The sequence below is a fragment of the Astatotilapia calliptera genome, chromosome 5 (assembly GCF_964374335.1).
Source record: "Astatotilapia calliptera chromosome 5, fAstCal68.1, whole genome shotgun sequence".
Classification (NCBI taxonomy): domain Eukaryota; kingdom Metazoa; phylum Chordata; class Actinopteri; order Cichliformes; family Cichlidae; genus Astatotilapia; species Astatotilapia calliptera.
The window spans coordinates 5,268,889-5,293,296 of record NC_137426.1 but is presented as its reverse complement, the minus strand read 5'-3'; the positions used below and the strand labels follow the sequence as shown (position 1 = coordinate 5,293,296).

At 41.7% G+C, this 24,408-nt stretch overlaps 3 protein-coding genes across 3 annotated transcripts; 1 reads left to right on the top strand and 2 right to left on the bottom strand.

The window, feature by feature from the left end:
* The first annotated feature begins 470 nt into the window (after positions 1-470).
* On the top strand, positions 471-6,735 carry aurka (aurora kinase A). The gene is made up of 9 exons (XM_026166836.2): positions 471-793; positions 1,233-1,298; positions 2,569-2,908; positions 2,989-3,031; positions 3,132-3,323; positions 5,362-5,500; positions 5,682-5,830; positions 5,959-6,133; positions 6,220-6,735. The coding sequence occupies exons 2-9, from the start codon at positions 1,236-1,238 to the stop codon at positions 6,400-6,402; spliced, it is 1,284 nt and encodes a 427-aa protein (XP_026022621.1). The 5' UTR covers positions 471-793; positions 1,233-1,235; the 3' UTR covers positions 6,403-6,735.
* Positions 6,736-9,954: 3,219 nt separating this feature from the next.
* On the bottom strand, positions 9,955-14,696 carry slc32a1 (solute carrier family 32 member 1). The gene is made up of 2 exons (XM_026166832.2): positions 13,738-14,696; positions 9,955-12,593 (listed from the first exon to the last, which is right to left on the bottom strand). Exons 1-2 carry the CDS (start codon positions 14,128-14,130, stop codon positions 11,406-11,408), a joined length of 1,581 nt encoding a protein of 526 aa, XP_026022617.1. The 5' UTR covers positions 14,131-14,696; the 3' UTR covers positions 9,955-11,405.
* Positions 14,697-22,044: 7,348 nt separating this feature from the next.
* On the bottom strand, positions 22,045-23,766 carry LOC145428837 (uncharacterized). The gene is made up of 4 exons (XM_080301589.1): positions 23,607-23,766; positions 23,044-23,326; positions 22,571-22,878; positions 22,045-22,465 (listed from the first exon to the last, which is right to left on the bottom strand). Exons 1-4 carry the CDS (start codon positions 23,690-23,692, stop codon positions 22,210-22,212), a joined length of 933 nt encoding a protein of 310 aa, XP_080157715.1. The 5' UTR covers positions 23,693-23,766; the 3' UTR covers positions 22,045-22,209.
* Between the last annotated feature and the right edge of the window lie 642 nt (positions 23,767-24,408).

Here is a 24,408-nt window from a genome sequence, read left to right as displayed (position 1 = left end):
CCTTATATTTGTTGCTGATTTAACTTTTTTTCTTTTTAAAGAAAGTCGTCCAATAATAATTATAATAATATAAAGACAAATAAATGCGTTTTGTAATTTCTGATCTACTGGGAATCAAAAATAATAAATTTAAATAGATTTCAAAAGCGATATCATTGATAGTAATAAAAAGAAAGAAAATACTATGAAACTATGATTAACTCTTGTTTTTCTGAGTTTATATTTGGGAAGAAACTTTTTTTTTTCTGAAGTAATAATAAAATCATTAAGTGTAATAGCATGTGGTATGGAAGAGTTCCTGTACTGACAGTGTCTGTGGACTGCCCCCTAGTGTTTTGGAAGATTCACTTCGACGTTAGTACGTTACTCTCCACCGGCCGCCGCGATAGCCTCAGCCAATGGAGAGTGAGTACTGAGCATTCCCTCAGCCAATAGCAGCCTGTGTTGTATTTAAAGGTTTTAAACCGAGGGCCGTTTGAAATTAAACGAGCAGTGTTCGGAGAGTTAGCCAATCTCAGTCAGTCTCTGTACTGCTACAGCTTTGTGTTTCGACTTTATTGTTTTATTAGCACTCATGTAGTATTTTTCAGAAAAAAGAAGTGATACTAAGGTAGACTCGTCGTAACGTCTTCGTGGATAGTCCTTATGTTTGTAGCGAGCCACAAACGCCAGCTGTGGTCTACTGGCCGATGTAGCTGTTAGCTAGCCTCCCTTGGAGCTGTTTTCGACCTGTTTATGTTCTAGAAAAATTATCGTTTAGCGCTGAATCGGGTCATTGCAATAATATATTTAGGTAAGTGGTTTTATACAACTAGCTTGTTGCAAAAAGGTGATGTTTAACGTGGTGTTATGGTGTGGATGCTAATTTAACTTTACCTGATCGGCAACAACGTGACGATGATGGCTACTGTTAATCTTCCTGACAGAATAAACATTGTAAATTGTATATACATTTTTAAACAGTTATTTCAGACATGAATACAAGAGCGTCTATATCCAAACAGGATTGTTATTGGGTTTGTTTGGTTTTTTTAAGCTAGAAGAAATGTCTTGAAGGTTCTCGGTCATCGTAGTCTAAGGAGGTTGAAAAGAAAAGCGTCTCTTCCAACCTCCTTAGCTAGAAGAAATGTGACAGACTAAAGAGTTAAACAAACTGCATGTTTTTCTTAATTCCAATCACGTTTTTAACAATTTCTTTGAATAAAACCTGTCTCCGTTTACTTCTTTATTAGATTATGGACTCTACTGCTATGCACAAGATGCCAAAAGGCACGAAACTTCAAAGGCCTGAAATTAAGGTAACTCATCATAAACCCGGGGCTGGTTAAAATTTTATTAAATGTGTGTTTTTGTTTCTTGTTTTGTTTTGGTAAATATCCTTGATTACTGTGTATGGCATTAGATTTGCGCTTCCAAGCATACCAGTGTCTTTGGACACTTTTCTATATGGCTTATTAAGAAGATCTAGTGTATATAGAGACTCGGCATATGCATCACCAAAAACGGACCTAAGAGAGAATTTACCCACAAAGCTGGATGGGTGAAAATGAACATGGCCAGAACTAAGCACTTGTATGTGATCATAGGAGTATTGATCCACTGATTAAAATAGAATTGGTGTTTGTTAATTTAGATAACCTTGTCTTTTGAGGTAAAAGATAAATGCTGTTGTTAAAACTTGTTTGTTTGGGGGTTTTTTTTTCTTCAGATTAGGGAACTCACAAAGGTAAACAGATTTCAAAGTTTCAGATTTTTAGAGTCCTGACTTTTCAGGTGACAGTCTGTCACTATTACCCTGACTGCAACTGGTCCAAAATGCTGCAGCTTGACTTTTAACTGGCATGTGCAAGACAGACCACATATCATTTTTAAGGCATTGCATGCGTTTGCACCTTCTTGCTTCCATATAACTTTGCCTACTTCCATTAGATCACTGAGATCTGCTTAGCAGGTTCTCCTAGATTAAAACAGCTGATCAGGGTTTTTGCTCCTAAATAGTGGAACAAACTGCATCTGCACATCTGGACCCCTCCAGCATTAGACATTTTCAAAACCTGTTTTCATCATTGGCTTTTAACTCTAATTGGATTACTTTTTCTCAATCTTGCTTTACTCATGTTCTCATTTTTTCTTTTTAAAATCTATTTTCTTTTTATTACCTATGTATTTTACCCGTCCAGTTGTACGGGATGGTAGCCAGCAGTTATTTTTTTTAAATGAGCTTATAAATAAACTAAACTGACCATATTGACTACACCACAAAAAGCATTGTTAATCTTGATAATATGAGCAGAATTGATGACCTTAAATTGGACGTTGGCAAGAGCATATGGTTGTCTCCGTCTCTGTTAGCCATGTGACACACCAGCGACCTGTCCAGGATGTGCTCAGTGAGAGACTAGGTTGAATAGATGGTTAAGAAAATTTAGAAATGAAATGAATTTCAAATTACAATTTTTTTTTATTTTTTTTTTTCAAGGTAAAGCTAATTTATAATACTTTAAAAAAAAAGTAAAAAGCTTGAAGCTTTTTTCAATTATTATTATTGTTTATCTTGTTTGTTTGCAGTCAACCAGTGATGGGCCCAAGCGGATTCCTGTATTGCAGCAGTCACAGCCCATTCAGAAGGCTGTAGTCACACCAACCCCGCATCAGCGAGTTCTAGGTGTATCAAATGGACCTCAGCGCGTTCAGAGGCCTATGAGTCACCAGAAACCAGTGTCAAACCTGCCCGCTACTGTCAAGTCGACACACCCTGCTGATCAGAATGTGAACCCCGCTACTCAGAATGTAAATGCAGCAACACAGCTCAAACCCAGCACCCAGCAAAAGCAGCTGAAAACGCAAGCTCCTAAACCAAACCTGACCAAACCCCAGTTGGAACCACAAAAGCCAGAGAAGCCACAGGGTAAGTGTAATACTAAACTGGGAAAACAATGGTGTTTGTGTTTTGGGTGCTAAAATGTATCCTCCTCTTTCTTTGTCCAGACAAACCTGCCAAGAACGATCATGCACAAACCTCTACATCAAAGTACGTTTAAGAGTAGTTCCTTGTCTCATCCATATACTTTTATGACAGGTTAAAGTTTATGTCGCTCTTGCTGTAACCGTGTGCTGGTTTGCTCACACAGGACACGATGGAGTCTGGAAAATTTTGACATTGGTCGTCCTTTGGGAAAGGGGAAGTTCGGGAATGTCTACCTCGCCAGGGAGCGACAGACTAAGTTCATCCTGGCCCTGAAGGTGCTCTTCAAAAAGCAGCTGGAGAAGGCTGGGGTGGAGCACCAGCTGAGGAGAGAAGTGGAGATCCAGTCTCACCTCAGGTAACATCTGTCGAATTATATTTTACTGTTAATTGTAATTAACTACTCCCCAGACTAGCGTTTCTCAAACTGTGGTGAGTAGACAATATAAAGCGCCTTGAGGCGACTTTTGTTGTGATTTGGCGCTATATAAATAAAATTGAAGTGAGAAAATTGAATAGACCCACTGCAGGCGAGCTACAGATGAGGGAAAAGAGATGGGGTCAAACTGAAGTGACTGATTGTTGTAGGGAAAGTAAGCAAAAATGACTTTGGTAGTCAGCACAACAGCATTATTCTACTCAAATTATCTTGGATCCATGTCTGATTTTTCAAAACTGTCTTGAGTAGGAGTGAGTTTTAAAAAAATCTATTTTCTGGTCCAATATATTTTAATATGTTCCCTCTTACTTTGGCTGTTTTGCTTCCACCACAACAAAATCACACCACAAAATCAGCCAGCAGTGGCTTTCTGCTATAAAAAGCCATGCCAGGAAATTCTCCTTCATATTTTTGTGATTAATCATTAGCTACTTTGACACAAAGGCATCAGCTGTGAGGCTTGCACTTCTGATGAAGTTTCACAGGTGTCAGCTTTGTTTTTATGCCTAGATAATTTACACTGAGTTTGTAATTGCAGAGAAATTTTCAAGTAATTTGAAATGAAATATTTTTAATTTACCATTTTTAGAGCATTCTTTGGACAGTACGAATCAAAGATAAATGATTATATTTCTGACTCTAAGTTGAATTGAATTGAATGGAGTCGGGACCTTGCGAATCAGAATAGAATCAGTTGTAGATGTTGGTGACGATGCCCAGTCCTGGTCTTGAGTCTCATACAAATGGTATAAAACAGTCATAGATTCCAGGTCAGAAAAATTAAGCAGATGTAGAAGTACCTACAAACCCTGCACTCCTGAAGGCCAGCAGACTGTGATGGATGTGGTTGCAAAAAGTCCTTTAGAAGTCTATGGAAAAACAGCTTTCTGACTCCAACTCTTTAAATGCTGCTTCTGAGTTTGTGCACGGGCTCAGACACTCGTTTTGGGTCAAAAATAATAAAGTCTGTTCCAAAATGGAAGATTATCTGTGGCTTGTGCTCATTGTTCATATTAGATATAACTGCATTGAATTAGTTTCTTTGTAATTGTAATGACTGTAAATGTGTCTGTGGGGTTCTTGCTCAAATATTCAGACCTTTAAATTTTAAATTTGGGAAAATAAAGTATTAAAATGTCGTTTGAATCTCAATTGCAGGAATTTTTTTTTTTTTTTTTTTTTACGACTGGTAAAAATGCAAATAAGTGAGCCAAGAAGAAGTGGGCAGATGAGGTGAACACCTCAAAGTAAACATTATTAGCCCATAACTAATATCTGCTTGGTTTTATGTTGCTGATTGATGATTTTAAGTCTTTACGAGCAACAGCGTATGGTTTTAGAGTTTAACCTGTGAATGCCTTTTGTCTCTTGTATGAATGGGTCCATCGCTTTAATGTGGCTCATCACATATGAAAGTGTGTAAATGTGGTTTGTGTTCTGTTTGGCTGTGTTGGTATGCTCCTGCTGTACGGCTGGGAAGACCTGTGTTAGTATGATAACTTATCTTTTTGATTATTATATATTTTTTATTTATTTTAATCTGTGGAAATCAGACTCTTCTTCATGTCACTGTCAGACAAATGTTCAGATGCTGTGGGGTTTTCACGTTTATCTAAATGTTAACACTGTCAGGTTTAAAACCTTTTCCCTCAGTGATTGGATTTTACTTCAGATATGGAGAACGTCACAGGCACGCTATGGTTTCTGAATCTCAACAAATCTGATCATCAGACGGCGAGTGTGAGACTCTGTGGACTTCCATATGCCCAACTTTTTTTTTTTAATATGACCACATGGATTCATTTACAGAAAAATGGCACTAAAACATGCCAACTACACATTCCCTTCAGTAAAATTACCCCTTACCATAGTAATGAATAGCAGTTTAGTTTGGGGAGTCCATACATATTGGAAATGATGATTGTCAAAATATCTAATGGTCCTGATTTTCCTACAGGCATCCGAACATCCTGCGACTCTATGGCTACTTCCACGATGCCTCTCGTGTGTACCTCATCCTGGAGTTTGCACCCAGGGGAGAGCTGTACAGTGAGCTCCAGCGCTGTGGGCATTTTCCCGAGAACATAAGCGCCACGGTAAGAGTGCAGAGTTAAGACCTTTTCGGCACTCGTTGTTCTATAATCTAAGGAGCTTCCCTAGTTTTACCCTTTATTTGTAGAGAATCCTGTTTCCAGGATGTTTTACGTTCACTTAAAGCATCTCTTCTGTGATGCGTGTTGTGTGCTTAATACTTGTGTGCTTAATGTGTTGTTCTAGTACATCATGGAGTTAGCAGATGCCCTCAACTATTGCCACACCAAAAAGGTGATCCACAGGGACATCAAACCAGAGAACCTGTTACTGGGGGCCAATGGGGAGCTCAAGATCGCGGATTTCGGCTGGTCTGTTCACACCCCGTCCTCCAGGTATGTTCATGCAACTTTTTCGCTTTTAATCATGTTGAAGGTGAAACTATGGAAATGATTTAGCCTACACAGGTAAGAAATTGTATATCATTAAAGAGAACAAACATTTTTTTTTCTCTTTTCTTCAGGAGGTCCACTCTGTGTGGGACACTGGACTACTTACCTCCAGAGATGATTGAGGGGAAAACTCATGACGAGAAAGTGGACCTGTGGAGTCTCGGGGTCCTTTGCTACGAGTTCCTGGTTGGAAAACCCCCATTTGAAGCAAAAACCCACGAGGAGACCTACCGCAGGATTTCAAGGGTATGACACCACCACAGTACAGAAATGCTCTACGGCTTCTCTCAAAAGTTGAATATTTATTCCCATTTTCTGTCTTTGACCTCCAGGTGGAGTACTCTTACCCACCACAGGCCACTATCAGTGCTGGAGCTAAAGACTTGGTTGCCAGGCTGCTGAAGCACAACCCTATGCACAGACTGCCCATCCAGGGAGTCCTGTCCCACCCCTGGGTGGTCGAGTACTCGACCAAGAAGCCAACAACCTTAAACAGTGAAGAGCCCAGCCAGTGACTGGTCTCTATGTACGACCGCACGTCTGATGGAGACTGTACAAGATAAACACGAGGGTGTAGCTGATGTATGAAAATCTGCTTCTATCTCTGACTTTAAAACCACTTGGTGGAACAGTATTTTGGTTTGCAAATATTTTGAGCCACTTAGCTATATTTGTTATCTTTTTTTTTTTTTTAAACTTAATGTTTTCTGTCTTACCTGAACTTTCTTTCTGTGGCATTCTGTTTCCTGTAAATATTTTACTGTCTGCAGAATTATGAGAGTTTTACTGAGCTTTTCTAAAACGTCGTTACTTGAAATTGAAAAATAAATTATCATCAAAGACTCTCACTCTGGAATTTGTCCAGTGTGTATTTAACAGTTTTTGTGTTTCAGGCTCAGTTATTTTACTCAGTAACCTGTCTTCACACTGACGTTTGAGTGAGGCGCTCTCATCGACTTCATACACCTCCAGCTGTGTCCAGGCTGCACAGGGAGCTGGTAGAAGAATTTGTCATTTATGAAAAGTTCCTGTTTCATTTATTTGTAATGTAAGTGTGACTTGTGGGTCTGTGGTAACTGGATTGGTTAGATATTTGTTTTGAGGGAGTGTGTGTGAGTCCTAAATAAGTGGAATTGACTTTAATTTCAATAAGTCACAGATTAAAACTGCATGTGCCAAATATGAAAAACATGTTAAAGGTTTGCTGACCTGTCTTGACCATGATGTTTTGTTCTTTCCTGTTGTGAAATTCACACTTTTATTTAGGATTCTCTGACACAGTCTGTAGAGCTTTTCTACTCAATAAGCAACCAACTTTTTACTACATGCTGCCTTCAGTGGGCCTGCAAGCAATTTGGAATTCAGTTATACAGTGGGGCAAAAAAGTATTTAGTCAGCCACCGATTGTGCAAGTTCCTCCACTTAAAATGATGACAGAGGTCAGTAATTTGCACCAGAGGTACACTTCAACTGTGAGAGACAGAATGTGAAAAAAAAAATCCATGAATCCACATGGTAGGATTTGTAAAGAATTTATTTGTAAATCAGGGTGGAAGATAAGTATTTGGTCACCTCAAACAAGGAAAATCTCTGGCTCTCACAGACCTGTAACGTCTTCTGTAAGAAGCTTTTCTGTCCCCCACTCGTTACCTGTATGAATGGCACCTGTTTGAACTCATCTGTATAAAAGACACCTGTCCACAGCCTCAAACAGTCAGACTCCAAACTCCGCCATGGCCAAGACCAAAGAGCTTTCGAAGGACACCAGGAAAAGTATTGTAGACCTGCACCAGACTGGGAAGAGTGAATCTACAATAGGCAAGCAGCTTGGTGTGAAAAAATCAACTGTGGGAGCAATCATCAGAAAATGGAAGACATACAAGACCACTGATAATCTCCCTCGATCTGGGGCTCCACGCAAGATCTCATCCCGTGGGGTCAAAATGATCATGAGAACGGTGAGCAAAGATCCCAGAACCACACGGGGGGACCTGGTGAATGACCTGCAGAGAGCTGGGACCAAAGTAACAAAGGTCACCATCAGTAACACACTACAACGGCAGGGAATCAAATCCCGCAGTGCCAGACGTGTTCCGCTGCTGAAGCCAGTGCATGTCCAGGCCCGTCTGAAGTTTGCCAGAGAGCACATGGATGATACAGCAGAGGATTGGGAGAATGTCATGTGGTCAGATGAAACCAAAGTAGAACTTTTTGGTATAAACTCAACTCGTCGTGTTTGGAGGAAGAAGAATACTGAGTTGCATCCCATGAACACCATACCTACTGTGAAGCATGGGGGTGGAAACATCATGCTATGGGGCTGTTTTTCTGCCAAGGGGACAGGACGACTGATCCGTGTTAAGGACAGAATGAATGGGGCCATGTATCGTGAGATTTTGAGCCAAAACCTCCTTCCATCAGTGAGAACTTTGAAGATGAAACGAGGCTGGGTCTTCCAACATGACAATGATCCAAAACACACCGCCCGGGCAACAAAGGAGTGGCTCCGTAAGAAGCATTTGAAAGTCCTGGAGTGGCCTAGCCAGTCTCCAGACCTCAACCCCATAGAAAATCTGTGGCGGGAGTTGAAAGTCCGTGTTGCTCGGCGACAGCCCCAAAACATCACTGCTCTCGAGAAGATCTGCATGGAGGAATGGGCCAAAATACCAGCTACTGTGTGTGCAAACCTGGTAAAGACCTATAGTAAACATTTGACCTCTGTTATTGCCAACAAAGGTTATGTTACAAAGTATTGAGTTGTATTTTTGTTATTGACCAAATACTTATTTTCCACCCTGATTTACGAATAAATTCTTTACAAATCCTACCATGTGGATTCATGGATTTTTTTTTTTCACATTCTGTCTCTCACAGTTGAAGTGTACCTCTGGTGCAAATTACTGACCTCTGTCATCATTTTAGGTGGGGGAACTTGCACAATCGGTGGCTGACTAAATACTTTTTTGCCCCACTGTACTTTTGGCCAAAGACCATCTGACAAGCATAATGTAAGAGCTGGGACTGAATCTGTAGATAATTTGCCTCCTGAGCCACAGCTGTGGATGGAGTGCCTCAGCATGGTTATACAGCTTATTTCAAAGTTGTATTTAATAAAGCATCAAGAACAACTGTGATCTGCTGTCTTTTAATGTTTACAGTAAAAATAATGTAGTTTTGTCCCGGAATGGTCACGAAAGAACTCGTGCTATTGTGAAAAGATTTTAAGAAATGGAGTCAATAAGTCTCTCTGCTTCCAGCTAGTATTTTCAGTTTGTGTCCACTAGGGGGCTCCCCTGCCATGTGTCACTGAGATCATCACGGGACGATCAGACTCATTTTTAGTAACAAAATTCGTTGTTTTCGTTAATATTTTCAACCCATACATTCCGTAAATTCTGGTTCTATAATGTCATGCTCTCTAGGGTGGCTCACTTAAAATACTGATGCGTGATGGAGTTTTGTTTGTTTTCTATTACACCTTGAAACCAAACTAAGCCTTTTTTTTTTCATTTTTGTTTTTGTCTGCAGTTAAACCTGTGAAGCATCTCCACCTTTTGAGAGCCGTAAATCACATTCAAGCTAGTGAGCTTTGTAAAACCTGTTTTCTGCAGTAACCCCGCCTTTAAATGCGCACTCATTTTGATGGGTTCCGCGCTATAAGGAAAATCCATACCTGACTGACTAGTATGGCGCACTTGGTAAAGTTGAAACTTGACAGCTTGAGAGGAGGCGGGATAAAATCAACAGAGTGGATAAACAGGTCGGCCATGAGGCCCTGATGAGTGCCTGCAGCAGAAAATCTGTCGACATTTTATGTGAACACGCAGGAATGTGAGGCCTGGTGGAAAACGTGCGCGCTGTGGATGTCTCTGCAGACTCAGGTCTATGACGGGTGGAGCTGAAACGGTAATCGGATTGTGTAGTAGTAGTAGTATGACCACATACCCTCCTCTCACTCACTCGCACACACATTATATGGTTATTTTTCTAAGTCACGGGCCTGCGCAGTCTTAACTCTGCGCGTTGAACCTCAGTTTGAATTTAACAAATATGAATGCGACTAACCATCGTTTTCTATCTTTTATTATAGAGAAAAAAAATACATGTTCTGACCGATTCTCGTTTTACATAAAACCACACACATTTTTACAATATAATTTCACTTATTTCTTTATTCTTTAATATTAATTTTCACGATATATGATAACGACTTTGAGATATACATTCCATCTTTTTGAAACCACAATAACACACTACACATACGGTTTTATAACATTTCCACAGGACCCATTGGATTGCACAGAATGAAAAATGTCTGTATGCACATTTTCCTCTTTAACGATCTCTCTCTTTTAGATTTTCAGACACCGAATTTTTTTTTTCCGAGACATGAGATTTTCAAAATTAATTAGAAATAAAAAACGAACAGGCCGCGTGTGTGTGCGTGCATGTGCGTGTTTTCGTTCTATTTCTTATGTGTGTGTATTATTTCATTTAATACTCCCCGTGTTGCTGAGATCTGTGGGGCTGGACGTTATTGCCGATTGAAAAGTGAATTAAAGTAAATATCGAAGAAAAAAAAACAAACCAGGCCTATCAACAAAGCGTTACTATTACACGAGGATGAACCGAAAATTAAAGGATTCTTAAATTTCCACTTCCCAGTTTCAATGTATTTGTGTCTAAAATATCATACATTCAATGCATAGTTTGTTTAGCTGCTGTGTACTCTCTGATATTTTGCATTGCCAGAATATTAAATAATCGGGGAAAGTCAATTTTTGCGTATTTCTCAGGAAACTTCACAATTACTTTTTATCGTCTTTACGCCGTCGTGTGTTTCTATCTCTTATTGCCGTTGTCTTATTTTATCTTTTAGATGCACAGGCGTTCGATTTTGGGTTTAATGCCACACTCAAAGCCCGCAGTCAAATTGCGAATCACCTAAAAAAAAGAAGTGGTGTTGCGTGTGTGCGCGCGCGTGTGTTTTAATCCCTTTAAAACATCTTAAACATCATTAAATCACAACAAGTCCGTCCATCACAAACTCGAGCGTTACATGAAGTGAAGTCTCGTGTGGGGAAGCACCACAAGAGCGACGAAAAGGCGAACTGCCCTTTTTGCAATTTTGTTTTAAGGTCGATATTGTAAACGTTCACTCCACTGGAAAATATGTATATGTACTCTTGTTGGCATATTTATACAACATGTATTGTCCGTAGGCTAAAGTGTGTCGTGGATGCATTAGATTCCCTCACTGCCACCAACTGTGTGTGTGTGTGTGTGTGTGTGTGTGTGTGTGTGTGTGTGTGTGTGTGTGTGTGTAGACTGATGCAAGCACTGTATGAGTGCGAAAATGTCCGCGTGTGCTCTGTGCGCACTTTTACGCATGAATTAAGCAGAAGGGACTGCGCTCGCCAGGGAGTCATGTGTTTTTTAAATTTTATTTTATTTTATTTTATTTTTTTCACTAAATGGAGACTTGCAGTTAACATCTAGTTCCAGCAATGGCTTGCAATTATTCTTGTATGTTATATCTAAAAGCCTCTATGAGCCCCTCCATTGAGTGGATGAAACCAGATATGCTGCATATACCTCCTATTACAAAGATGGCGACATCAAAGAAAACCTGGTGCCATAGCAGCTTTCTCCATAAAAGCTTGAGGTGGAAGAGACTGGGAAGCAGAAAGCAAAGGCCTGCGCCCGTCAGGCTGCCGGTGAGGCCCATGAGGAGGGCGAAATGTGGCACATAGATCGCCATGAGCAGGGTGAACACAACAAGGCTACATCGGAGAGTGAGTCCCCAGGACTTTAGGCGTCCATCGCCTCCGTAGCAATCTGGAAAGTAGGCGCGTCCCCCTTCGTTGAAAAATGTTTTCTCTAATACCTCGACAGCAGCGAAAAACGGCAGCGGATACGACAGCAAAGCTTTGGACACGAGGAAGAGGTTGACGACAGCTCGGATGGTTGGGGGCAGGTTGTCTGTGATGACCTCCTTGGTTTCATCAGCCCAGGTCAGGTAGGCCACCAGGGCGAATAGACCCTTGAGGATGCAGGCAGCGATGTGAGTCCAGTTCATCATGCAGTGAAACTCGCTCGGTTTCTGCATGTTCCCCTCCAGAGACGGCAGGAAGATCTGCGAGGTGTAGCTGAACACAATAATCCCAATGGAGATGGGGAATTTCTTGACATCGATGTAAAACTTCACCTTGTCCCAGGCCCAGTCCCTCGCTCTGGAGAGGCAGTACGCTATAACGAGGACGTTAATGACAAAGTGGGCTAACGTGCAAAGCAAACTGAACTTGGAGACGGCTTTCAGGTTCTTGAGAAAGGCGCAGGGGAGGAGAGCAGCGGTGGCGATGATGGCCCAGGACTTCTGGGAAATTGGCATGTTGGGGAAGCTGTTGTACATGAGATTACCGCTGACCACCACGTACAGGATGCAAGTCATCACTAGCTCTATGATTTGGGCTACATTCACGATATGGCCACCTAGAGACGGGAATCTGGGCGCGCAGCAAGCGTTGGCAATGTCCACATAAGAATCCCTCACACGGACGAGCTGTCCGTCTTCGTCCTCCTCGTACAGGCAGGCAATGAGGATTTTCCCCGTGTAGCAGCACACCACAGCGGCGAAAATAATGAGAAAGAGTCCGAGGTATCCTCCGTGCAGGATGGCGTAGGGCAGGCCCAGAACGAACATCCCCTACAAACACAGACAAATAAAGCATCGCTAATATTAGGCTGTGCGCTATATTAAGTTGTTAAATGAAAAGTATTAATTTAATCATTAATTATTTTTCTTATCATAGTATTTTTTATTCGTGTAACTAGATGATGTTTTAATGTGTGCTTTGAGGCTGCTCTGCCCGACCCTTCAGTGAATCTCACTCCCCTTTTCATGTTGTGGGTTTTCCACTTGGCTTTGAGCGCATCTGCCCGCTTCTGACGTCATCACGAGCTGGAGGAGACACACTCTGACGTCAGGGTGACTGCCGCGACCACAGCCCCGATAAAGCATAAAAAGGATTGCGTCTAGAGGGATTTTTGTCGCATAGCCTCCACACACACGCGCGCACGCGTACACACAGGCTCTCTCGAGTAAATGCTCCACTTTAAAGTGGTGATTTTTTTCCCCACATGAAAAGATAAAATAAAAAATAAATACTTTTTCGAAATGCAGCTTTTTGCACACACACTGATCTCTGTAATTTGAAATTTCATATTTTTCAGCCGCGTCTTTATGGTTTTAGCCTAAAATGTCACTTGGACTTGATCATAAAACCAATTTTCCTGCATAACTACAGTGTTATTCTTACTTTTAACTTAGCTGGATTTAGATTTTAATATAAACAAAATTATAAAACATTTTTAAAATGCAGGTTTTGGTTTTCTTTTTATTCTAGAGTCTACACAAAAATTCCTCCATCCACTTATTTATTCCCACGCGGAGTATTGTGAGAGCATTTATCGGGGACGTGCATCAGCTACACAGCACATTACTCCAGACAAAGAATGTGCATGTCGAGAAAAGGAGGGGGCCAGGGCATCAACTATCCCCCCCCTTTATAGCGCATAAACGTCTAAAAAATCTCTGCACTGTTGTGATCAGAGATCATGAGAACGCACTTAAAAGGTTTAAAGAAAGTGGATATTTGCCAGACTTTAATTTAAAAACCAGCCACTTCACAAAGTTGCTTCAAAGGGAAAAGCCTGCTGATTTTTTTTCTTTGTGTATAATTATTTTGATGTGTTCGTAGATATTTATTTATCTCGAATTTCTCGGATGCTTCGGAAGCGGCTCAACCATTTGGAACCCAGAACAATCCGTGGAGGGGGTGCGTTTTTACCTGGATTGCGTTCGTGACGTTCCAGCCCGCCTCCCAAGCGGTGATTTTTGGTCTGACTTCGGTCAACTCGTTCGTCGGATCTCCGTCCTTTGAGGCAGAGTGCGGTGGACCGGTGCCGTCCCTCTGGTAGTGGCTGTCCCCATCCAGTGCGCCTCCATCTCCGCTCCCCTCTCCCCCCATTTCATCGGATGTTAAAATGTCCATCTGCATGCCTTGCCGGTGGTCGTAGTCCAGGTCATCGCAGGCGGCGAAACCCAGAGCCTCTTCGTCGGTGGCGGCCTGAAACCCCATCCTGGCGAACATCCCGCTCACCTTTGCCTGGGATTTGTTGGACACAGCCGTGGCTGCATTTGTCAGTTTATTGGAAAGCTTGCTTCTGATTAACGTCGCCATTTTTCGAACCTCTCCGGATTCCGAACTGTCTGCAGCTTAATTAGTGTTTGTCTCCTCCAGTCAGTAAAAAAAATGAGGCTACTTTGGATTGCAGCTCTTGATTCTCTGCATTAGATAAAGCCACGAAGGAAAGCGCAAATGTTGGTTGAAGACACCGTCGGTTTTCAGTTGCTATCTCCACTTTTTAGTCACTGCTCGTCTGCAGCCTGTCGTTATCCCCAGGTTCATGTCACCTTCAGACGTCGCTGCTCCGTTTCTGCATCTTGGCACTGCGCTCTGATGCTCGACGCGTAGCGCACCTTCTCAGTCTCTGAGGCAGTTCAGCGGCGTGCGCAAAAGCTTTACGCACGACAAAAGGCGAGCCACAGGTTCTTGCAGGCCTGTAAGATCGCTTTCTTTTGGGTTATAAGGTGGCAGGCAGCGCTTCCAGGAGTTACTTCTCGTCTTTCAGGTGCCTTTACTGATGCCAATGCGGTACCGTGGAGCCCGGGGGGGAGGCAGGGAGGAGACACGTGTCCTCACCAGCCTGCCAATGCAAAGCACGTCTCCAGCCCTCCCAGTGCCCCACCAGGAGAAAACGGGAGAGATTTGCTGCATTTCTAGGGGAGGTGCTTGCAGTACCCCCACCACCCCCAACCCATAATCTATAATACCTCATCCCAACAACCAATGGCATTCCGGGGGCCTCAAACCTTGCATAACTTTACCCATATAAAAGGAAGCTGAAATTTGACGAAACCCCAAGCTCTCCGGACCAGATTGTATGATGTAGGAATAAAAGGTGTAATTATTTCTTCTTTTATCAAATGTCATTTCTTTTTAAGAAGAAGAGGACGCGGAGCAGCGTAATAGTTAACTTAATTGTTTCTGGGATTACCTGGATCGGGGTTTCAAACATCGCTTTGGGGTTGATTAATTGATCAGGGGATGTGATCTCGCGCGTTTTGTCTTTGCTAAAAGGTGGTAAGACGTAGAATTTGAGCTTGTGTTTGAAACCCGCAGCTCATTTAGTGGCTCTATTGCTGAAGCCTTCATTCAGCATACTCATTCATTCACTCACATTCACTCATTCATGATTTTGCATCTGTGATGTTACAGTCTGACCCGTGGCGATGCTCCCTTTAAGAAAACTATATTTCGCTGCGAGATTTATTCATTAAGAAAATAAAATACGTAGTTTGAACATAAAAAACGTGACAGGGGATTAGTGATATGTCAGCCTGAATTAAACCCAGATGATTGGGTCTGATATTTTATTTGGGTGCCAACAAACTATCTTCTAAACATACCGTAAGTAGAATTAATAAATATCCTTATTTTAACTTTTGGCTGATCTGAGTTCTCCTCATCTTTACAAAAAATGCTTGAAATCCTTCGGCTTTTATTTGTTTTTGTAAATGTAGGTTAAGTGAGGCGGTAACAAAGGCTCAAATTGCTGTAAACGGTTTGTTGACATTGCCTTGTCACTAGCACTTTGTGCGATGTGCACACCATGCTCAGTGTTTCCCCAGGCTGCAGTATCAGAGTTCATCGCCGTAACACAAAGCCGGGGCCTTGCTCGGTACGAGAAAAAAGCAAAAAAGAAGCCTGAACTAACAGACAGTGTGCTGCATTGCTGTCTGTGTGAGTTCCATTGGGAGAGCATTTACTTGGACCTGAGAATAAATAATGCGGCCTATTAAAAGCTTTCACGTTGGGTTCTTCAATAGCTTGTAACCCGATAAGACCAGAAATGCATCTCCCTAGAAATACAGCTGACTCATCTCCAGTTGGCCATCAGCAAACAGCAACCACAAAATCAGACAATATCAAACTGTTTTTTCCCAGTATTTTTTAACACTCCATAACTATTAAGAGCCATTATATTAAACTATAATTAACCATTTTGCTTCAAATGAAACGCGTGATGTAAACCTTTTAGCAAAATAGCTAGAAAGATGTATTTTTCTTCTCTCTGTAGCAGAATTGAACGGTGTCAAGCCAAATCCACCCCGGAGCCAAACTGCATCACGACGATCGCGCTGACTGGCTCAGACTGGAGTGCAGGCCTGCTCTTTATCGGGCCTGTGCATCAGCATTAAAAGCTTAAATCAGTGCGTTTGAATCAGAAAATACGAGGCAAACGCGCCTTTGTGTGCCTTTTTTCCCTTTAAACTTCCAGCTGTGGGAACGAAAATGGCCGCTTTCCCTTGGCCTGAATGAAGGAGTTAATGACAGAGGCTGTTATCAGCGGGCTGCAGCCCTCCTCTGATCTGCGCTCCGCACTGTCTGATGAAGTGTGCTGCGAGATGAAAAGAGCAGCCGTGACACCACCAGCCAGCAGGTTACAGCGGCTGCAGACCTCCTCACGACCTGCTGTACACATAATAATAATAATAATAATAATAATAATAATAATAATAATAATAATAATAATAATAATAATAATAATAATAATACATTTGTGGATATTTGGTCTGACTCTGCAGTAAAAGTTTGGTTTTATGGTCATGTGATGAGTCCCACACATGCATGGGGACGCAAAATCGTGCACAAGGATAACAAACAACTTTCAAACAAATAAGAGCCCTTTTTCTGTCATGTCACATTATTATTATTGTTATTATTATTATTATTATTATTATTATTATTATTATTATTATTATTATTATTGTTGTTGTTGTTGTTGTTATTATTGTTATTATTGTTATTATTGTTATTATTAATAATAATAAAATGATAAACTGGCAGAATGAGCTAGTATTCGTTGTGTTTGTATCCGAGCACGCTGCTGTGATATCCTTGCAAGAAAGTGATCCCCCCCCCCCCCCCCCCACCCCCCAGTTTATCACCCATCCCGAGAGTCGTCAGAGGGTCAGGGTGCCACGTCCCAGGAGGATCCACATCTCTGTCGACACAGATATGGCCGATCAAAGCTCTTTGTCTAGTTTGCGCTGCTTTTGTATGTTGACTCACATGTTCGAGTCATCTACGTTGCCATTCGGCCTTTTTTGTGGTGGAAGAATCCAAAATTGCATCGTGATCTCAGTTTGTCCTCAGATTCATTTTATTTCAGTATTTCAGCCCACGCACCCCCACCGCATGCACAGCTTTCCCTCCCTCCCATCTCTCTCCTCAGTGTCTCAGCCCCCTCCCGGCCCTACATTTTTTTTTCTTTAAAAATTTCGCATTACACACATGGGTGAGCTGGCACAAGGCCCCCACCCACCCCGCCCCTCCCCATTTCTCGATTCATAAAATAATTTTCAATTGCAGGAAACATTTTCTCTCAGAAAGATCATTCCGAGAACAAGGCCGAACAAATAAATAACCGAATAAACCGGGGCGGCAGTTTGCTTTTGTTGGCCACCATAAACCAGACTATTGGATCAAAAGGAAAATTATACTTAGGCTAATGTTGGGCTTCTGACGTCTTTACGCCGGTGCAGTGTCAAAGATTAACAGTGGTTTTATGTTACCATGGCATCGCTGAATACAATTATAGTCAACTTTTGCTTTTGCAGCGTCTGCAGTTCAGCCATGAATGTTTTCAATGAAACAATAGAAAGATATGGCACTGTGCCACTATTTGTGTGTTTGGCGCACGAACCAAGCCGAGCCGACACGAGACAGCGATGCCAACAAAACGCGCACATGCGGCCGTTTTAATGTGGGGGTTTTTGGTTAAGATTTCTGGATCCTGTGCCATATTACCTTCCATTTAACCCACGACTGTCCGGCTGCTGCGCCTGCTCAGCGAGGCAGAAAATACCACCCCAACACTCCTCAATTAATAAGGGACGGTGAAATGGCACTCTTCGCTCTCTGGGGATTAGAGCAGGGAAATTAGCCCACATCAGGCTAATCAGAGGACCTCAGAGTCCATTAACATTTGCATCACAATCACAGGTAGCGCTCTGCCTGTGCTATCGACTGGATTGTGTGTTGTCTGCTGTGAATCGTTTGGAAAGCAGAGAGAAAAGAATATTTCTCTGTGCCACGTGAACCACGCATCACTTTCAGCCGAGTGTTTTTGTCTTTTTTATATATATTCCTGCAGGATTTGGGTTCAGGGAACTTTATTATAAGTTATACCTGAAATCTAAACTTTAGATTAGGCCAGAAAAAAGCGTGAGATTAACTTTATGGGTATTACCGCTTAAACCTCGCATTACAAAAAAACACTTAAGTCAAACTGACACCAGCAGTCAGCACAGCTGAGACAGGTGTCCCTCAAAGTGGGCTACCGGTGCCTTCTGTAGGAGGAGGTCCTCGTCAAAATGTGTTCATATGAATGCGTAATTTTGCCGTATCAGCCACGTCGTCTGTGCGTAATTTCCCTAGTTTAAACATTTTAATTACAAATCAAGCATTTAAAGCTTGTATAGATATGCAGAGTAGAGCTCACATTATCATATTTTTTCTGACCTCACTGTGCTGCAGCCGAGCCGTTAGACAACCACAGCCGCCGCCCACTTCCACGAAGAGTAATCCAGGTGGCCTGCAGTGGTAAACCACTAAGAGCCTTTTCATTACTCCTAATGCGCCTGTTTAATGGCTTATTATGGGCTCCCGTGAGACTTCCACATTGATGGGTTTGTATTAGTCCTGCTTGGTGGCTTCTGTCTGCACGACAACAATGACAAATAGCAAGAGGAATTCTTCTACTCTATCTATCTATCTATCTATCTATCTATCTATCTATCTATCTATCTATCTATCTATCTATCTATCTATCTATCTATCTATCTATCTATCTATCTATCTATCTATCTATCTATCTATCTATCTATCTATCTATCTATCTATCTATCTATTATATTATATTATATTATATTATATTATATTATATTATATTATATCATTAATATAAACTGAAAGCATTGGTGAGTGTACTCCTTCTCCTCCTGCTTGTGTATTTGATATAAAACGCTCCCCAGACGCTGTTTTGCTGTTAACCCACAGTGACTCCGCTCTCTCCATCACCTTCTGACGTCCCCCTTGCTGGATCGGCTCGGGTTCACTCTCCTGCTGTGACACATTAACATTGTAATTGCCTTTTTTTGAGCACAATAAACGGAGCCAATCCGCTGGGACCTGCACGGCCCGGGGCTGGCACAAAGCTATACCATCGATTTTTCACACACTGCCAGCATAAAAAAAAAAAAAAAAAAAAAATCTCAGCCATCACCAGACACAGTTCTGACCTGGGCATGCGTGTTTTTCTCTCAGCTCAAATGATGTAGGGTATCTGGTGTATATCTGACACTTGAGATCATGTATTTTGCCCTCGGGTAAAATACATGAGTAGTCTATTAACAGAGCTAATTATTATTTTAAAATGCTCCATTAATCAGTTAAAAATGATTCTAGCCATTCATTTCCATTTTTGTCAGACATAATGTTTGTATGAAGGTGAATAGCACAGCAAGAACCATAAATATCTATCTCACCTAATCTCCAACCTCCAACACAGTTAGAACTCCTACTCGTGTGTGTTTGTTGTCTAACAGTGTGTGTGTGTGTGGTCTTGTCACCCAGAGTCAAGTCAATAAAGGAGCAGACCTCAGTGGCTGCTTAACGGATGTGTAACAGTTTTGTTCTCATTAAAGTTTTATGCCATGAAAGCAGCGACGTCTTGTCGCTCTCACAGGGATTCCCACGCTTGAATCAGGCTGCACTTTGACTGAGAGAGCTGAAAGGCTCACACGTGTTTCATACTGAAGCACAACACACTCCCTGAGTGAGAGCCTGATAAGCTCAGTGCATGTCAAGCTTTCTGTTCATCTTTTAAAGCACTTATAATGTACATGGCTTCATGTAGCCACCTTATAGAAAAACAGGGTATCTGGTTTAAGAGTCTCACCTTCTGATGTCAGAGATGGGATCTGGTGGCTTGGAGGGATACAGCTGGTGTCCACTTGTCTTACTGGAGGAAAGATTCACTCACAATCAATAGTTATTCTAAATGATCATTTTTATCCCATGGTCTCTGTTTATATAAAAAAGTGGTCACTGAATGGTTTGATGAGTAAAAAATATGTGAAGCGTATCACCAGATCTCAACTCAGCTAAACACTTATTGATAAGCGTATTAGTCGTCTCAACCATCATCACCAAAAGACCAAATCAGGGAACATCTGTAGCAAGATTGGTGTTCACTTCTTCCTTTGATTTGTAGAAACGTAAATAATTATAGCTGTTCTGGTGGTTTACTAAGACACTTTATGTTGGCTTTTTATTGAAATCGTCACATTATTATATAAACATACATTAAATATGAACTATAGCATGGCTACCTTAGCATAAACACTATTTAAACACAGTCTGAATGTCCAACCAACCCTCTAAACTTTGTTACTTAGTTATGTACTCAGTGAACTTTAGGTGTGAACCAATCTAAACAAATATTGGCATATAAAAATACAAATCATATCTGAGCAAGCTTTGGTCGTGTGCAGGTTCAACACTTTATATGGAGAAGAAAACAGAAATTAAATTAAATTTATTGGCTGGAGACAGTCTTTATTTTTTTAATTAGAATTTTAAAACATACCTTCTTCCATAAATGATTACTCGCTATAACAGAAATTCCTCCAAATAGCCAATACCTGAATGTTAAGGCATAGATTATAGTTGGTTATTGTGTGTGGTGACTGTATCATCACCACAGTCCCACAAAGGCCTGTTTATACCCGATGCTACCTTCACCAACAGCAGCACACAGCAAAAGTGATGTCACTACTCCTGGTGCTAGCCAGGCTTTGATTTGGTTCAGCTTGTAACCTGGCTAAGGTGGCTTAGGTGGGGTTGCTGGGTAGAAGATGCAATTGTACAAAAAGTTTTCTTCCATTTTAATCATATATCAGAATCGGAATCGTGTTTATTGGCCAAGTATATGTGCAGACACATACAAGGAATTTGGTTCTTAGAAGGGAGATGGCGAGGGGAAAGAAACTGTTCCTATGTCGGTTGGTCCTGGTCTGCAGGCTTCTGTACCGTCTGCCAGAAGAACACAAGTTCAGATATTTCCAAATTATACAGAGGGAGATGCTGCAATGATGTGAAAAGAAGAGACTTTCTAAAGAAACTGCAAAAACCCCACACAAACAAACAAACAACACAAACTCACACCAGCACTGATGTGGAAGTTCTAACTGAGTGGCGACAACTATCATGTCACAGGACATCTCCGAGTTTTCTCTTGAAAGCCTCATCTTTAAAAACTGTTAGCATCTCCCGCTGTATAATCGTCACTGAAATGGCGGGAAAGTGCAACACAGTCGTGCCAGCAGCTGTGAAGTCACTTGTGACAGCATAGAGTACACGCTACTTTTAAACCAGCTGTAAATTAACAGATAGTTTGCTCATAGGTTCCCTTATCAAGTATGCGCAGGAAGCTTTTGATAGTTTCTCTGATGTCAATATTTATGCTAAACTAAGCTAAGATATGCTAACTACAGATTCCTGTTTATCACACAGACAGCATCACCAGGTCACTTGTTTACAGTTTTTCTCAGTCGCTTTGGTGCATTTCTCACAACAGAATTGAACTCTCCACCACTACTAAGGCACTTCTCAAAACAATTAGTGCAAACTGCAAAACATGGTGGATAACTTGCAAAAGTGAGTCACTCCATCAAAAAGAAAAGTCAGGTGTCCAAAATAAGTTGTCAATGCATCAACAACAAATCCCTTGAGCAAAACAGACAATACATTCATCAAAAGCAAGTACTGATACCAAACAAAGTGTCAGGGCTGTCACAATTACAAGTCATTAGACCAGCACCTTTGGTCACAAAATCACATGGTCTGAACATGTTCCCATTGTGACGGATGTCTTTGTAGGTGCTTCCCAATGACATGTCAAGTCCGGACCGCATGCATGGCATGTTGAAAACCATAAATTGTAAAGGACAATCAAGACACTCCATATGCACTCTTGATAATATTTAATTGAAACTGTTCACAGCATTGTGCAAACTGGGGAAATACAGTAAATCAAACATTTTACAGCAAACAAACTCACCTAGACAGTAAACCTCACTGCAGTAGTTACGACTCAAAAAAAACAAACTGAAAAACAGACACTGCTGCATATCAATCATTGATATCTAGACGCTCCCGTCTGTCTGCCCACATATTTGCATCAACATCACAGCGTATGTCAGCTCTATCGATGCATCGGGGAAAGTATCTTCTGGAGTGTCGAATCCACCCTCTGCAGGACTCTGCTGTGATGTCATCACAAGCTGCATCCATAGCTGCTAGCAGGGTCATTTGGGTATGTGGATGCCTGTCATATACCTTCCACCTCCAGGAAGAGAAAAACTCCTCAATTGGATTCAGGAATGGACTGTAAGGAGGAAGAAACTCCACAAGCATCCTGTCGTGTGCTGCAAACCACTGCCTGACTACAGCAGAGTGATGGAAGCTTACATTATCCCAAACCACTACATACATTGTCCGATTGTCACCAGGATCATCCCTTCCATTTTGTGGGATCAGGTCCCTATGAAGAGCATCCAGAAAAGCCAACAGGTGTTGTGAATTGTATGCACCAATACGAGGAATATGGGTGTGAACACCATTCTCTGAGATTGCGGCACACATTGTAATATTCCCTCCTCGTTGGCCTGGGACATCAATGGTGGCTCTTTCTCCAATGTGATTCCGTCCACGCCGTCTGCCTTTTGCGAGATTGAATCCCGCTTCGTCAAGATATACAAACATGTGCAGGGGTTCCCTGGCCTCCAACTCCAGGATATGCTTTACAAAGGATGAGAATCAGACAGGTCTGTAATGGTGCATTTGGCAGAACAGATTGTACAGTTGGAATTGTACATAGGATTACAGTAACATGCATAAATGTAGGTTGAGTACATGGCCTAAACTGTTACAGTGAACAGAGGTACATATGCGAACATGTGTTACCTGTACATACTGGTGACGGAGCTCCTTCACTCGATCACTGTTCCGTTCAAATGGCACTCTGTACAATTGCTTCATGGACATTTCATTCCGTCTGAGGACTCTGTCTATGGTGGAAATTGATATTGACTGAATATTTCCGAAGATGGTGTCATCGTTTACGACAGTTCTTTGTATTTCTCTCAGTCTCAAAGCGTTGTTTGCAGCCACCATTGCACAAATTCTTTCCTCTTGCTGCGGAGTCATAAGTGGACCTCTTCCACCTCCTCTAGGTTGTCTGGCAGTCCTTTTTGAGATGCAGATGGGAAAACACACACATGTAAGCGCAAACATGCTTACAGTGATTGTCACAGGACTATCATTCAAAACTCCTTTCTTTACAGCATTACTGTATTGTACCACAGCACACTATGCCACACCTGGGCCAAGTCTGCGCTTCAGTTACAGTACGTCTATGTGTAAGGATCTGTAAGGTCATGTCCTAATGCAAGTCTCCTGTATGACTATGAAAGTGCAGAGCAAATTAGTTTGTGCTGCATACTGTAACTAGATTACGGTGTGCTCACCTGTTTTCCCGACGAAATGTCTGGATGATAGAACTTACAGTAGTTCTCCCAACATTTGGCTGCACCCTTCGACCAGCCTCGGCCATTGTGAGGCCATGGTTTATCACATGATCCACAAGTGTTGCCCTGATTTCGTCAGGAACGTGTCTATGTGGTTGGCCTCTTCTCACCTGGCTTTGTCCTCGTCCTCCACCGATCCTCACTCCTCTTCCACGAGGCTGACGTTCCATGTTCTGCTGTTTTGTAGATTCAGTATGCACCTCATGCCAATCCTGTCTGTTGGTTTACATTACAGTATATATGTACTTGTGGAGTGGGGGATGCTGTGCCGCGGTTCACCTGTGACTGGGTAGGAGAGGCTTTTCATTGGTTGCAAGTAGGAGTGACACACACCAATTTTCATTAGTGTGAGATAAGGTTCACCTGAGACATGTAGTTTATGGAGATTTTCATGGGAACTCCTCCAAAATAGGGTTTTCAAAATGGGTGTATGAATCGTTTGACAAGCTGTTCAGCAATTTTGAGTGCACTGACACAAGCAATGCAATGAAGACTATTAGTTGTAAGGACAATGACTATTCAGCCGGTACAAGTATGAATAATTGTGACATTCATGATGAAAGAAAGGAGATAGTGATGAATAGGAAGTCAAACGTGACCATTCTTTAGATATTTGTACTCACTCAACTGCTTCATGTCCAAAGGCATTTGCCTTTGGACGCAGTGAACGTGAAACCGCCACAGGGTTGTGCCAAAACGACTACATGTTGTGGTGGTTGAACTAACTGTTGTGCAATGTTTA

Coding starts and splice junctions, on each gene's coding strand:
- aurka (XM_026166836.2), top strand. CDS start 1,236: ATGGACTCTACTGCTATGCACAAGATGCCAAAAGGCACGAAACTTCAA. Junction 3,324..5,361: donor GAGATCCAGTCTCACCTCAG/GTAACATCTGTC, acceptor ATTTTCCTACAG/GCATCCGAACATCCTGCGAC. Junction 5,831..5,958: donor GTTCACACCCCGTCCTCCAG/GTATGTTCATGC, acceptor TCTTTTCTTCAG/GAGGTCCACTCTGTGTGGGA.
- slc32a1 (XM_026166832.2), bottom strand. CDS start 14,130: ATGGCGACGTTAATCAGAAGCAAGCTTTCCAATAAACTGACAAATGCA. Junction 12,594..13,737: donor ACGTCACGAACGCAATCCAG/GTAAAAACGCAC, acceptor CTGTGTTTGTAG/GGGATGTTCGTTCTGGGCCT.
- LOC145428837 (XM_080301589.1), bottom strand. CDS start 23,692: ATGGCCGAGGCTGGTCGAAGGGTGCAGCCAAATGTTGGGAGAACTACT. Junction 23,327..23,606: donor ACATTTCGTCGGGAAAACAG/GTGAGCACACCG, acceptor CATCTCAAAAAG/GACTGCCAGACAACCTAGAG. Junction 22,466..22,570: donor CCTGGTGACAATCGGACAAT/GTATGTAGTGGT, acceptor TCCTCCTTACAG/TCCATTCCTGAATCCAATTG.